Source organism: Engraulis encrasicolus, chromosome 11 (assembly GCF_034702125.1).
Source record: "Engraulis encrasicolus isolate BLACKSEA-1 chromosome 11, IST_EnEncr_1.0, whole genome shotgun sequence".
Taxonomy (NCBI): domain Eukaryota; kingdom Metazoa; phylum Chordata; class Actinopteri; order Clupeiformes; family Engraulidae; genus Engraulis; species Engraulis encrasicolus.
Genome location: NC_085867.1, coordinates 9480313 through 9492503, shown reverse-complemented (window position 1 = coordinate 9492503; position 12191 = coordinate 9480313). Strand labels below are relative to the sequence as shown.

The 12191-nt window shown below is 41.5% G+C and overlaps 1 protein-coding gene across 1 annotated transcript in view; it reads left to right on the top strand.

Annotated features, from left to right (window-relative positions):
* Window positions 1–9683: 9683 nt before the first annotated feature.
* Window positions 9684–12191, top strand: part of LOC134458665 (zinc finger BED domain-containing protein 4-like) — a 3072-nt gene continuing 564 nt past the window's right edge. The window contains exons 1-6 of the mRNA XM_063211094.1: window positions 9684–9855; window positions 9981–10125; window positions 10222–10453; window positions 10567–10683; window positions 10824–10928; window positions 11220–11513. Of these exons, the coding sequence (XP_063067164.1) occupies window positions 9684–9855; window positions 9981–10125; window positions 10222–10453; window positions 10567–10683; window positions 10824–10928; window positions 11220–11513 (1065 nt within the window). The remainder of the gene's footprint in view (window positions 9856–9980; window positions 10126–10221; window positions 10454–10566; window positions 10684–10823; window positions 10929–11219; window positions 11514–12191) is intronic.

Below are 12191 nucleotides of genomic sequence, written 5' to 3'. Positions count from 1 at the left end.
ATTTATTTATCACATGTGAGGCTTCTCTCTAATTAGTGCTAATTAAAGGGGGTGCCCACAGTGAGAAACAAGGTCAGAGTGTCTGAGAATACTTTAATTAGGTATAAGTGGCAGACAGCAAACCAACCACCCACCCAGCAGCCTACACACACACACCTCCAGAGATATGCGAGTCAAGCTGATTCTTTGGGAGCATGGTTAAGTTGAATTGGTGTGTGTGTTTACTTTAATTAGGTTGCATGCTTGTTATTTTTTAGGGCAGACAAGAGTGGATACAGATTGTGTTGTCGGACTTTGGATATACTTCTCTGTGTTTGTGTATGCCATGCATAATATGTTGGTAATTTTGAGTGCTTTCAGCATGAAACCTGGTGAAATGTAAATGGGAGGAATTCACCCTGGGTTGTCAATGCTTTGACCTCCAAAAAGTGTCCCTGCTGGCATCTGATCAGCCAGTACCAATGAAAGCTCCAAAGGAGGCCAGAGGTCATTGAGGAAAAGCACATTCAGGAATGGTGTTACCACCAAGTGGTGGCTGACGACTACTCTTCCTCCTCTTGCACTTCTGGCTTGCAGCTTCACACTTGTTGTGCCCGTCTGTAGACCTCACCTGTTGTTGGCATTTTTGCCTACCTGTGTTTTTGCAACGGCTTTATTGCCTTTTGTGCCTTTTAGGCTTTGACCATTTAAGTTTGATACAGGAGCGCGGCTCCTCTTTCTTTCTTTGAATTATTGTACCCCTAGACATCATTTTTGAATCATTAAATATCAACGAGCACCCTTTTTCCGTGAGATTTTTTTCTCGGGCCTCTCAGCTCTTCCTTTATGTCATTGAGGGCAGTGCCATTTCATTTAAGTACATTATCATACTCATAGGTATGTAATTTACTGGTATCTGGTTTTCAAGGGAAACAACCAAGCCAAATGGACAGTAAGTTATTCAATACTATTTTTTTCTTAATTTATGTTTTGTAAGTCAATATAGGTGTTTTCTTTAGTTGTGCTTTTTAGGACAATCATACTCATGGCAACATGTGATCCTGTGTCAGATGCAGCACTTGGTGTGTTTTAATCCGCCACTTGCAAGACTATTTTCATGTAGGCCTATCTGGCCCAGTGAGGCGGTAGCCCACCAAATTCGTTGAGTACTGTGAATTCTGTATGCCCACAATAAGGCTGCCCAAGAAAATAATTGAAATACTGAGAATTCTGTAAACATCATTGGCATACAATTGTACATACAAATTGGCCTCCAGCTTAGGCCTTATACAGGAACTTGGGCTAAAACGGTTACCCCAATGTTCTAGCTGCCCGTTGCAGACTGGTTAGTATAGGCAATGGGTGAAAAAATCGCTCACAAGGTGATACAAGCATGAAAATTGGCACAGGTGTTCATTAGGACATGCTTATCAATATCAGGGGTGGAGGCACTCAAAATTCCCATTTCCCTTAGCTACCAGCATCAATTATGCAGTTTCTAATTGATTTTGTGGTATTAAGGCATGTGTACCCTGAGCCATTGTCTTAAAATCACTGTAGCAATGCTGAGAAAGGCTCCATATTACAAATATGCACCCTTTTCCTTACAGTAGTAACCAGCATCAATGAAAACAGGTTCCGAGCAATTATGTGGTATTGTGATGTTTGAATATTGACCGTGTGTCCTAAAATCACTACATGAATCCTTCAAGAGGTTATACATTAGCAACGTGTGACAATGGCCCCTTTGATGTCATTTTGTTTCCATTTAAGTCAATTATGTGAAAAATACAATTTACACTTCAATTTACTTTTTGAAGACATAATGTCTCAATATGGCTTAGGCTACATGTCTCAGCACACATCAGGCCTGTCTTTATCTTTCTACATGAGCCTAGTAAAGCCACCAGACTATTCAGAGGTCAAAAACTGTACATTTTGGTAAGACAAAAAGCATACATGAATACAGTTAGGACAGTGCTGTGTTGTAAATTGTGACCTAGCAAAGTTATTCTTGACATGTCCTGGTAGCCTTTTATTAATCACTATATACGTATAGTGAGTTGGGTGCTACAATATTAAGATACAAACTGGTTTACAAAAAGTTGGGACACTTGGTATTTTGTAAATTAAAACAAAATATTCTTCAATTCATACAAACATTCGATCCATACATAAAATGGAGAGCTGTGCAAAGAGAGGAAAGCTGAAAGGAAAGCAATTCAAGTTGGTTCCTCTATATCAGGACAGTTTTGACCATGGGGTGGCCAGGTTGGGGCCCATTGAAATTCTGCTACTTGGAAATATAACAAGTTCATATTCTGGTTCTGGGCATCCTGTGTGGTGTCGCATTGAGAGCAATGGTATTAGAATAGAATAGAATAGAATAGAATAGAATAGAATAGAATAGAATAAAATAGAATAGAACAGAACAGAAAGCCTTAATTGTCATTATACAAAGTATACTGAGATTTGAGCTTCCCTACGAGGTGCACAGTCCTTTATACTGTAGATGAATACATTCCAGTAAGTGTAAGTTCACTTTAGTGACAGCTTTGGGGAAGAATATTCATTTCAAACTAGGCTAGTCTATGTGGTGCTGAGCGGTCAGTGTGGTGTACCATTGATATTACTGTAATTATAGCATAAGCATATAGCATAAGCATATCTCATCATGCATGCAAACTTACTCACAATAGATTCAGACTATTAGCTGTGGAACTCAGACTGTGAACACTATGGAAACCCAATTCAGTCTTTTGCCATAGCTGATGTTTGTGAATCTGGCAAAATGGTGAGGGTTTTGGGAAGAATGTGTGTGGTCTTTAAACACCTTCATCTATGACTGGGTTACTCTTGAACAATGCTCAAGGAACATTTCACTCCTCATCAGGATTGTACAGGTAGCTGTTAATACCTGCTGGGCATTGCTGCCTGTCGCACCTCCTCCGGTGCCCATGGGTCAGCGAGAGAAAATAAGACTTGTGACACAAACATCTTTATTGTATCAATTACTAGACAAACATAGGGAATACACATTCATAATGCATAAGTATCATCTTCAGGTCTTGAGGTAGGGTATAGTGAGGATTCATATATTTCTCTACAGTTGTTAATGTCACACCTCCCTAAGAGATGGTCAAGGTGTGAGTTCTGTGATTCTATCTCAAGAAGGCTTCTCTAAACAGTTGCGATCCAATGTCTCCCACTCACCAAGGCTATCCTGCCACAGCATATCAAGAGGGCAGTTGGCTATTGCTATGCAGGCATGTAGTGTTGTATCAGCAGTTGTCCTCTCTGGCTGAGTGGGGATGGACTGGCTCAGCATGGTGGAAGGTTCTTTGGTCAAATTTGCCTAAAACCAGTGCAAATTGTCCAGAGTTGCTGAAGTGTTCTTGATAGAGCAGATGTCAAGACTTATGCGCATCTCAAATGCACTGACTACACAAAGCTGACTGTAAGAAAACAATGCCTTTGGCAGTGAAATTCTGCCAATTGAAAATGTTTAAATTCTGTCTAGCTATAGTCGATAATAATTGATAGTAGAAATATTATATTTTAGTGTTATATAGAAATGAAAGGTTTGGTACTTTTAACTTTGTAAATACAATATATACTCAGTAGAGGGGTGTAATATTATTAACCTGACCAATATAGAGAGAAACACATGTCTTTGCATTCCAAATACTATCTGTTGTTTTGAATGTAACTTATCTTTAACTTGACATATAATTAGGCCCTTTAGGTTGAAAGAATTTTACAGTCATCCTAAATATATTAGTCCATTTAGTTTTGGATATAATAATGAATAATACTGGGGTAAGCATGAGGATCACTGTCAGATGACACTTCTCAACACAGCACGTATGTATCATGTACTATACTGTATGCATTCTTTCTTCCTGATTTTTTTTTTTTGCCTGGTCAGTTGGCAGTATTTGGTACATGTATATAAAGATAGGCCTAGAGACATTTGTAAAGCCAGTTTCACTTGACATGATTTTAAAAAGACATTATCATTTAACATGGAATTATTCACATAATAACAATGATTTTGGGTGGATAAAATTACATCATAAGGGGTCATTATGGTACATATTTGCCATATAACTTCTTGAAGAATTGCTACAGTGATTTTAGAACAATGTGCACAGATGCCTTCATACCACAAAATCAATCAGAAATGGCATAATTGATACTGGTTGCTAGGGAAAGTGCTTTACCTAGCAACCGTTGCTAGGCAACATGGAATTCTGAGTGCCTCCACCCCTGACATTGATGAGCATGTCCTAATGAACACTTGTGCCAAGTTTCATGCTTGTATCACCTTGTGAGCGATTCTTCCAGTATTTAACACCCATTGCTTACGCTAGGTGTAAAGTCACTTAGTCACAAACTAGCAACACTGTAAAGAGTTCAAGAAGTTTTAAGTGGATAAGTGGACTGTGTATTTCAATATTTCGAAAAGTTGCAAGTGGATAAAACTGAATTTTGAGATTAGGAAAATCAGAAAGAAGTCGTTAAACTAAGTAGTTTTGTATGCTACATATGTATGCTCAAATTAGTGTCATTGGCCTTGACTTATTTTGGAACTTTTAATTTCTTTCCCCAATGCAGTCCTACAAACTCTGAAGTCCCAAGGAGTCCAAGTTGAGGATCTTTTAAGGACAATTGGACCGTTCCAAATATTTCTTTGCAGTTTGGAGGCCCTTATAGGCCCAAACGAACTCCATGATGACACACACTCACTTTCCTCCCATCCTCCTTCCCTCTTCCTGTTCAGAAGGTGCGATAGGTGGGACACTCGCCATTGATGACGAGCCCGAAGAGACAGACAGAAAGACCCTCTCCCTCATGGCCAAAGAGGGTAGGAAGACACTGTGTTGTCTCTATTAATGTATATGACAGCATAAAGGTGTGTTATAAAGGTGTTTTGTAGCATGTATGCTGCAGTTTTCCAAGGATGTGTTTAATCTCTCAATCTAACATTGTGTGATCCGGTTCTCGATTCTGATTGGCTGATAGCGGCGGTAAATCGAGCATAAACCCACACCTTCTAACTGAAGATTCTATGCACGTCCAAGTTAGACCAGGCTTCAGTGTTGCCAGATGTGTCTCACCAAATCCCGCCCAAAAGGTTATCAAAAACCGCCAAAATGCGCTAAATTCCGCCCAAATTCAACAAATTACATTGACTTCTATGGGCCCAAAACGGCTTAAAAAAAACGCCAAATTGCCCATTTTTCCCGTTCTTGCCCGCTGACGCTCATCCCAAGTAGCTCAATTGGGCAGGCACCCGCCCAATCTGGCAACACTGCCAGGCGTATCTACGTTGGTAATGAGAAAATGTTGCTGTTGGGGTAGGGCAGGGGTCACCAACCCGTCAATGCTTTCCCAGTCAATCTTGGGGGCAGGAGGGAAAATTGGATGATAGGCCTACAAATACTGAAATGCACTGCAGTAGGCTATCTGATTGGCGTTCATATTTGCAGCTGTATTCTGTTCCGATAGCCCCACCACATCTTTCCCTCGTGTTACAGGGCTCTTTTCTTTCTATCTTAAAAAAAAAAAAAAATCCAGCTGTTTATCGTCTTTGATCGTCGCCAGTCACCATGGTGAGAGTCTCGCGTCTCGCGGCAAATGGGGCAGAGGATCGATGATGAAGCCGAAATCATACAGTTTTCATTAAGAATGAGAGGAGGAATTCCTCGGAACTTTGTTTGTGTTGAGGTTATTACTAAAATTCAGGTTCCAAATATTATAATTAGGCCAAATCAAGACCAAATTAAAACATGTTTTGGACCTAATGTAAAGACATTAAAGTATTGATTAATGTCTAAAACAAGAATCATTGTAATTATTCACTTAAATCATTTTTTTAGTGCATATACATGTGTAGACGTTTGGGATGGGGGTCTTGGGCACATGTAAGGGAGTGCTTCAAGAAAAAAGGTTAAGAACCACTGTATTAACTGATCCAGAGCATTCTATACTCATGAACGGCGTGACGTTTTCCATGTGCGTTACGCCCATTTGTGGGGGAAAACAACACATGCAAGTCAATTGGTGATGTTGGGGATTAATAAACGAAAGATATGGACCTGTAGACTAGCGTTGTTCACGCGCAACATGCCGAAAACGTGTTGCGTTGCCGGTTGTTCAAATAATATAGCCAAACAGCCATGGCTGAAGCATGGAATGTATTTATTTAGGCTAGCCAATGTAGCATGTAAGTCAATGAGACATTCGGTTTGTTTTCACCCATAAAGGGGCGTAACGCAAATTTAAGAGCAAAGTACCCGGATGACCGTTCATGAGTATAGGTTAGAGGTTATACACACACCTATACAAAAGTATGCACGCAAGTCTTTCAAATGTTTGTTCCCCAACGCTGTTGTCTGTTTGGCCTTCAATAAAATTGATGGTGGTCTTGACTTGTACATGAATCTATATAGTCCACAGTGTGTGAACAAGGAAGCATTCTAGATGGTCTGCATGGTTTGGGACATTAAATGAGGAATTTAAAAAATGTGTTTTTCCACTTTATTTGACGTGGAGAGTCTTCTCCGTCTTCCAGATGGAACCAAAGCCAAAAGGTAAGCTTCAACAATTCCATAATTGTTCCAAAAGAATTGGTACATGCAAACAGGGGTCCAAATTGGCCCGAGCCACCAGCCAAGTGTAGACCAACACTGGAAAATGCTCTAGGAATATCATTAGAGTTGATGGTTATCATGGTTTCCATGAAGTACTTGGCCATTTAAATCAAAATATGTCTGTCACTGTGAAGTCAGTTAAAGTGGTTCATGCTAGACTAGCCGGAGTCATGTCTTAATAAGTTATGAAGAACTCTATTAAAGTCTCACATATGTCTTCATCTGTACCTAAAGTGGTAACGACATTTGAAGAGTTTGTTTGCAAAACGGTGCATCCACCATTTTTGACTTCTGCATTTTATTGTTGAAAATGATTGCTCAGAGGTTCTATCCCCTATGTGTGAATTCTTTCCATGCAAATATTTTGAGAACATACTTTTTCAACTTAAATAACAGGATTTTTGTACAGGATTGTTTTAATTTTACAGACTTTGAATTGTGAGCAAATAGCCTCCTTAAGTGCATGTAAGTACGGTATATTCTCTCCTCTCCTCTCCCTTTGTGCTTTGTGCTTTGTGTGTGTGTGTGTGTGTGTGTGTGTGTGTGTGTGTGTGTGTGTGTGTAACAGACTTGTGTTACTTGTGTGTTACAGAGCTGTGAGCTGCGTGTGAGAGCCAGCCAGCCATGTAAGTAGGCCTATATTTCAGTTCGTTTACTTCACACTGTGTGCGTGTGTGTGTGTGTGTATGTGTGTGTGTGTGTGTGTGTGTGTGTGTGTGTGTGTGTGTGTGTGTGTGTGTGTGTGATTTTGATTATATTCTGTTCTGTTACAGACTTTGAATTGTGAGCAGTTAGCCTACTTAAGTGCATGTAAGTACGGTATATTCTCTCCTCTCCCCTTGTGTGAGGGTGTGTGTGTGTGTGTGTGTGTGTGTGTGTGTGTGTGTGTGTGTGTGTGTGTGTGTGTGTAACAGACTTGTGTTACTTGTGTGTTACAGAGCTGTGAGCTGTGTGTGAGCAGAGCCAGCCAGCCATGTAAGTAGGCCTATATTTCAGTTTGTTTACTTCACACTCTGTGTGTGTGTGTGTGTGTGTGTGTGTGTGTGTGTGTGTAGGACTGGGTACCGAAATTCAATTCTTTGATGGAACCGAATTAAAAGCTAAGGTTCTACTTGGTATTGAAACGTGCCTTGTCTGTCGGTTCCACGTTTCGGTTCCTGAAGTCTGACTGTCAGAGCCATCAAATGTGTGTTTAAGCACGCGGCCATTTCAGCCAATCACAAGTGTCACAAACTGACCACGCTCCTCCTCTTCCCGTTTCGCACCTCATTTAAACGAATGATAAGACAGCTGATTTTCAACCAGCTGATTGTACTATTGAGAGACAAAAACATGCCGTCGAAAGCCTGGCTATATTTCAGAAAAGTAGATAAGGATGGAGCGCGCTGCAATATCTGCGATAAACTGATATCATCTAAGAATGGCAATACATCAAACCTGTTCAAACACCTGCTCTTGCATTCCATTAACTTGCGTGCAGAGAGTTGCAGCATCTTTACAACTGCAACACCGTCAACCTCAACTATGCCTGCTGCAATACCGTCAACTTCAACCATGACCTCTACTCTTCAGAAAGATTTCTCTGACTCCTGGGAAACAACTTAAGGTACCACACTGTCCGACATTTCATCTGGTAGTATTAAGTTGCTCCGTGAGTTCCATTCAACTTTGTTAGTTAGGCTACGACAAGACGAGCTAGCTGCTAGCGTTATGCTGGTTTCGTTTTAGCTGCAGCTACATGTTTCATGTTTAGCTGCAGCTACATGTTGACAACAACCACTAGTGCGCTTGCAAATAACCTGCCACTTTGGTGACTGTTTGAAGACTTGAAAAGTTCCCAAATGTCTCCGTTTTTAACACTTTGAAAGTGTATCACTGATAAAATATGGGGGAATGAGACCAGGCATGGCAAGTTAGCTGCTGTCATGAACTAAGACTGAGTAGATATTACCGTAATACACACAACCATTTAACAAGCCTGAACATGATCAACATGGGCTGTGTTTGAAAACGATGTATTGTGAATATTGTAAGTGAAAACACGATTTGTTAATGGACAACTTGTTTTGGAGACTGTCGTGACAAAACGTTTCAGGCAGCCAACGGTGGTAGCATTCATTTAACGCAAAATGGTTCTAATGATTCCCCTCGCGCTCATAACATTCGACTCGGCACTCAATGGAAATGTGTGTATCAGTGCTGGTGCGGGCGTGTTTTTAAAATGTTTAGTTCTACCCAACCTAATCACATCATTTCCACAGCCTCTGCACAGATTCCCTGCCCTGCTGCCCCAACACCATTCACCCTTGCTGCCAAGGGGTAAATGACTAAAGAAAAGCAGACTGAATGCCACAAGGCAGTGACCAAATTTGTGGTGAAGAATTTGCTGCCTTTTTCTGTGGTGGAGTCTCCGTGGTTTAGGTAAGTTAGTTGATCAGGAATGGTATATTGTTCTTAATTACATGTAGGCTATTTGTTGTTGTTTTTTTTTTAACTTGTTCTTGATTCAGTATATCTACTTTCAGATGCCATGATGTGTTTCTTTTGATGAGTTTGAGTGCTTCTTTATTCATGTATTTTTGAGATTTGAGTTAACTCATTGACAAAGTTAAGCACCTACAAGGTCTTGAGCGCACCTCCTGATCCTTTTACTTTTGATGTTTGTCAATTAGGGAGATGACCAGAACTCTCAACCCCAAGTATCAGCCCCCCAGCAGGGACATGCTGTCCAACACCTTCATTCCAGCCTGGTATGCAGTTGAGAAGGGGAGGGTGGTGGAAGAACTAAAAAACATCAGGGATGTGGCTGTTACTGCGGATGAGTGGACCAGTGTGGCACAGGACCACTATCTGACTGTGTCTGTACATTTTGTACAAGAAGGGCAGATGAAGGACCGGGTCCTGCATACAAGGGCCGTCTATGTATCTCAGACTGGGCAGGTGGTAGCTGAAGAGATCGGGGACATCCTGCAAGAATTTGGTGTGAGGGAGAAGGTGGTTGCCATCACGGTTGACAATGCAGCAAACATGAACGTCGCCATAAGAAGGATGTCCTTCACAAAGGTAGCCTGCTTTGCCCACACACTCAACATAGCAGCCCAAAAACTCTATGGTGTACCTGCTATTGCAAGGTGGGCAGGAAGAATCCGGGCCATGGTGCTGTGGCTGAAGAGAAGCAGCTTAGCTAAGCCTGTTCTCAAAGAGAAACAGCGTCTTCTTGGTAAGATGACAACTAACTAAATTTGATTTTTTTTAAAAAGTAACGACACTTAGTTTATACATGTCTGATTCAGATCATCTGAATTCTATAAAAATAACCATGTTTTGTTCGCTGTCTCTCCACAGGTCTTCCAGAGCATGGTGTGATCCTGGATGTGAAGAACCGGTGGAACAGCCTCTTCCTCATGGTGGAGAGATTTGTGGAGCAGTTTCCTGCCCTCCAAGCAGCCTCCATGGATCCTCGCTTGAAAAGATCAATGGAGAGGGACAGGTATATATTAGTGGACAGGGCGGGCACTTTACTAACATTGTATGTCCAACTTGACTTCACATTGAAACAATGATGTCTGTGTGTATATTTGTGCAGGCTGGAGAGAATGAGTGCTGATGACTTGGCTAAGGCAGAACAGTTTGTCAGAGTTATGAGGGTCCTTTATACCTCCACCATTTGCATCTCTGCTGAAAAGAGCCCAACTCTTGGTCAGATTCTTCCCATCCTTGGTAAACTACAGCACCACTTCACAGTCACAGCTCAAGACTCTGCATTTACACAGGCCATCAAGGAGAAGATCTGGGGTGACCTTTCTCAGCGATACCAGGTAGGCAGTTCAATCATGCAGGATTCCGGTTTATATAGAAAACTGTATATACATACCCAAACTGTTTGACAATGACTAACTGTATGTCATACTGTTCTGTTTATGTTTTTAAGGATGAGCGTACCAGGCAGTTCTTGGAGGAGGGCACGGCCTTGGACCCAAGATTTAAGAATAAGGTGGCAGGTCACGATGTGTGGGCCAGACTGGTGAATGAGTTGCTGACACGACAGGTGTGTGCTATTAGTAACATTTATTCCTTTCATTTTTAAGTTTTACATAGACTAGATCTCTCTCTCTCTCTCTCTCTCTCTCGCTTGCTCCCCCCTCCCCACCCCTCCCCTCCCCTCCCCTCCTTCTGCTTTGAATGTAGAATGAAGGTGTAGCAGCCCAGCAGATGGAGCTGACGGCTGATGATGACCGCGGTGAAGACTCATCCTCTGATGACGACTCTATGGTGGTCAGGGTTTCAAAAAAGGTGAAAATGAAAAGCAATTGCTATGGAATTTTTTTAACCACACCCTGACCTTGACAAAGGCCAGACAGCTGAAACCAGGCAGCTACAACATTGACTCGAAGGAGAGCGCTTTGGATTCAGTCCTCCGGCTCTTTCTATGATGCCTTAACAGAATTAACTAAGATGCACCCCTTCTATCTGGAGAAAAGACTTTGAGCGCTTGTTCTCCTCTTTCTTTTGCTATGGTATTGTCCTAAAACCATTTTGACAAGAGTTACCTTTGCATTTACCCTGATGTCTTGTAATTTTCAGAGGAACCTAGGGCTCTCTGCCCTCGGGGAGCTGTTTGCCGACGAGGACATGGCAGTGGAAACGCGGCAGGAAACACCACAGACCATTGCCGAGAAGGTGCAGGAGGAGATCCAGCGATACAGGGACCTACCATCTACTCTGACCTCTGTTAACCCTGTAACCTGGTGGTGGACTGAACGAAACACGTTTCCATTGCTGTCGGACTTGGCAGGCAGATATCTCTGTGTACAGGCATCCTCCACTCCTGCGGAGCGCACGTTTTCGACAGCTGGGGACACTATCAGCCAAGAAAGGGCTTGCCTTTCCCCAGACAAGGCTGATATGCTCATTTTCCTTAAAAAAACTGTTAAAATTATGTAAATATGTGCATGTCCACATAGTGGAGATGGTGTGGTGATGGTATATGGTGGGTGGTGGTGCATTTATACATATTTGATAAATAGTATTTATATATAATGACTTATTGTTAAACAGTGTTTTACATCCAACTTTGCACTTTAAAGAGTTTGACATCCAACTTTGCACTTTAAAGAGTTTGACAGCCAACTTTGCACTTGAAAGAGTTTGACAGCCAACTTTGCACTTGAAAGAGTTTGACCTCCAACTTTGCACTTGAAATAAATATTGCACCTGAACAAATATCCTGCATATCTTGAGTCATTCGCCCAAAACTTGTTTTCCTGTGAACCCTTACATTTCAATGTGTTTCAGCGCACCAGAACGTGATGGACAAATGTTCCTTAAATGAAGGTTATGTCATGCTTAGTGGCATTAATGGTGTTTTTTTTTTTAATGCTTTATTAAACGTACAGTGTATGAATTTAAAATGCCAGATGAACAATTCCAGTTTGATGCTGAACCTAGACTGTTTCACAGAACGTTACCTACTGTCAAAACAAACTGCATGAATTCATGACTTATGGCTGACTGGTTAGCAGCAATGGCTTGGCTACGTCAAAATGTGGATTAAAG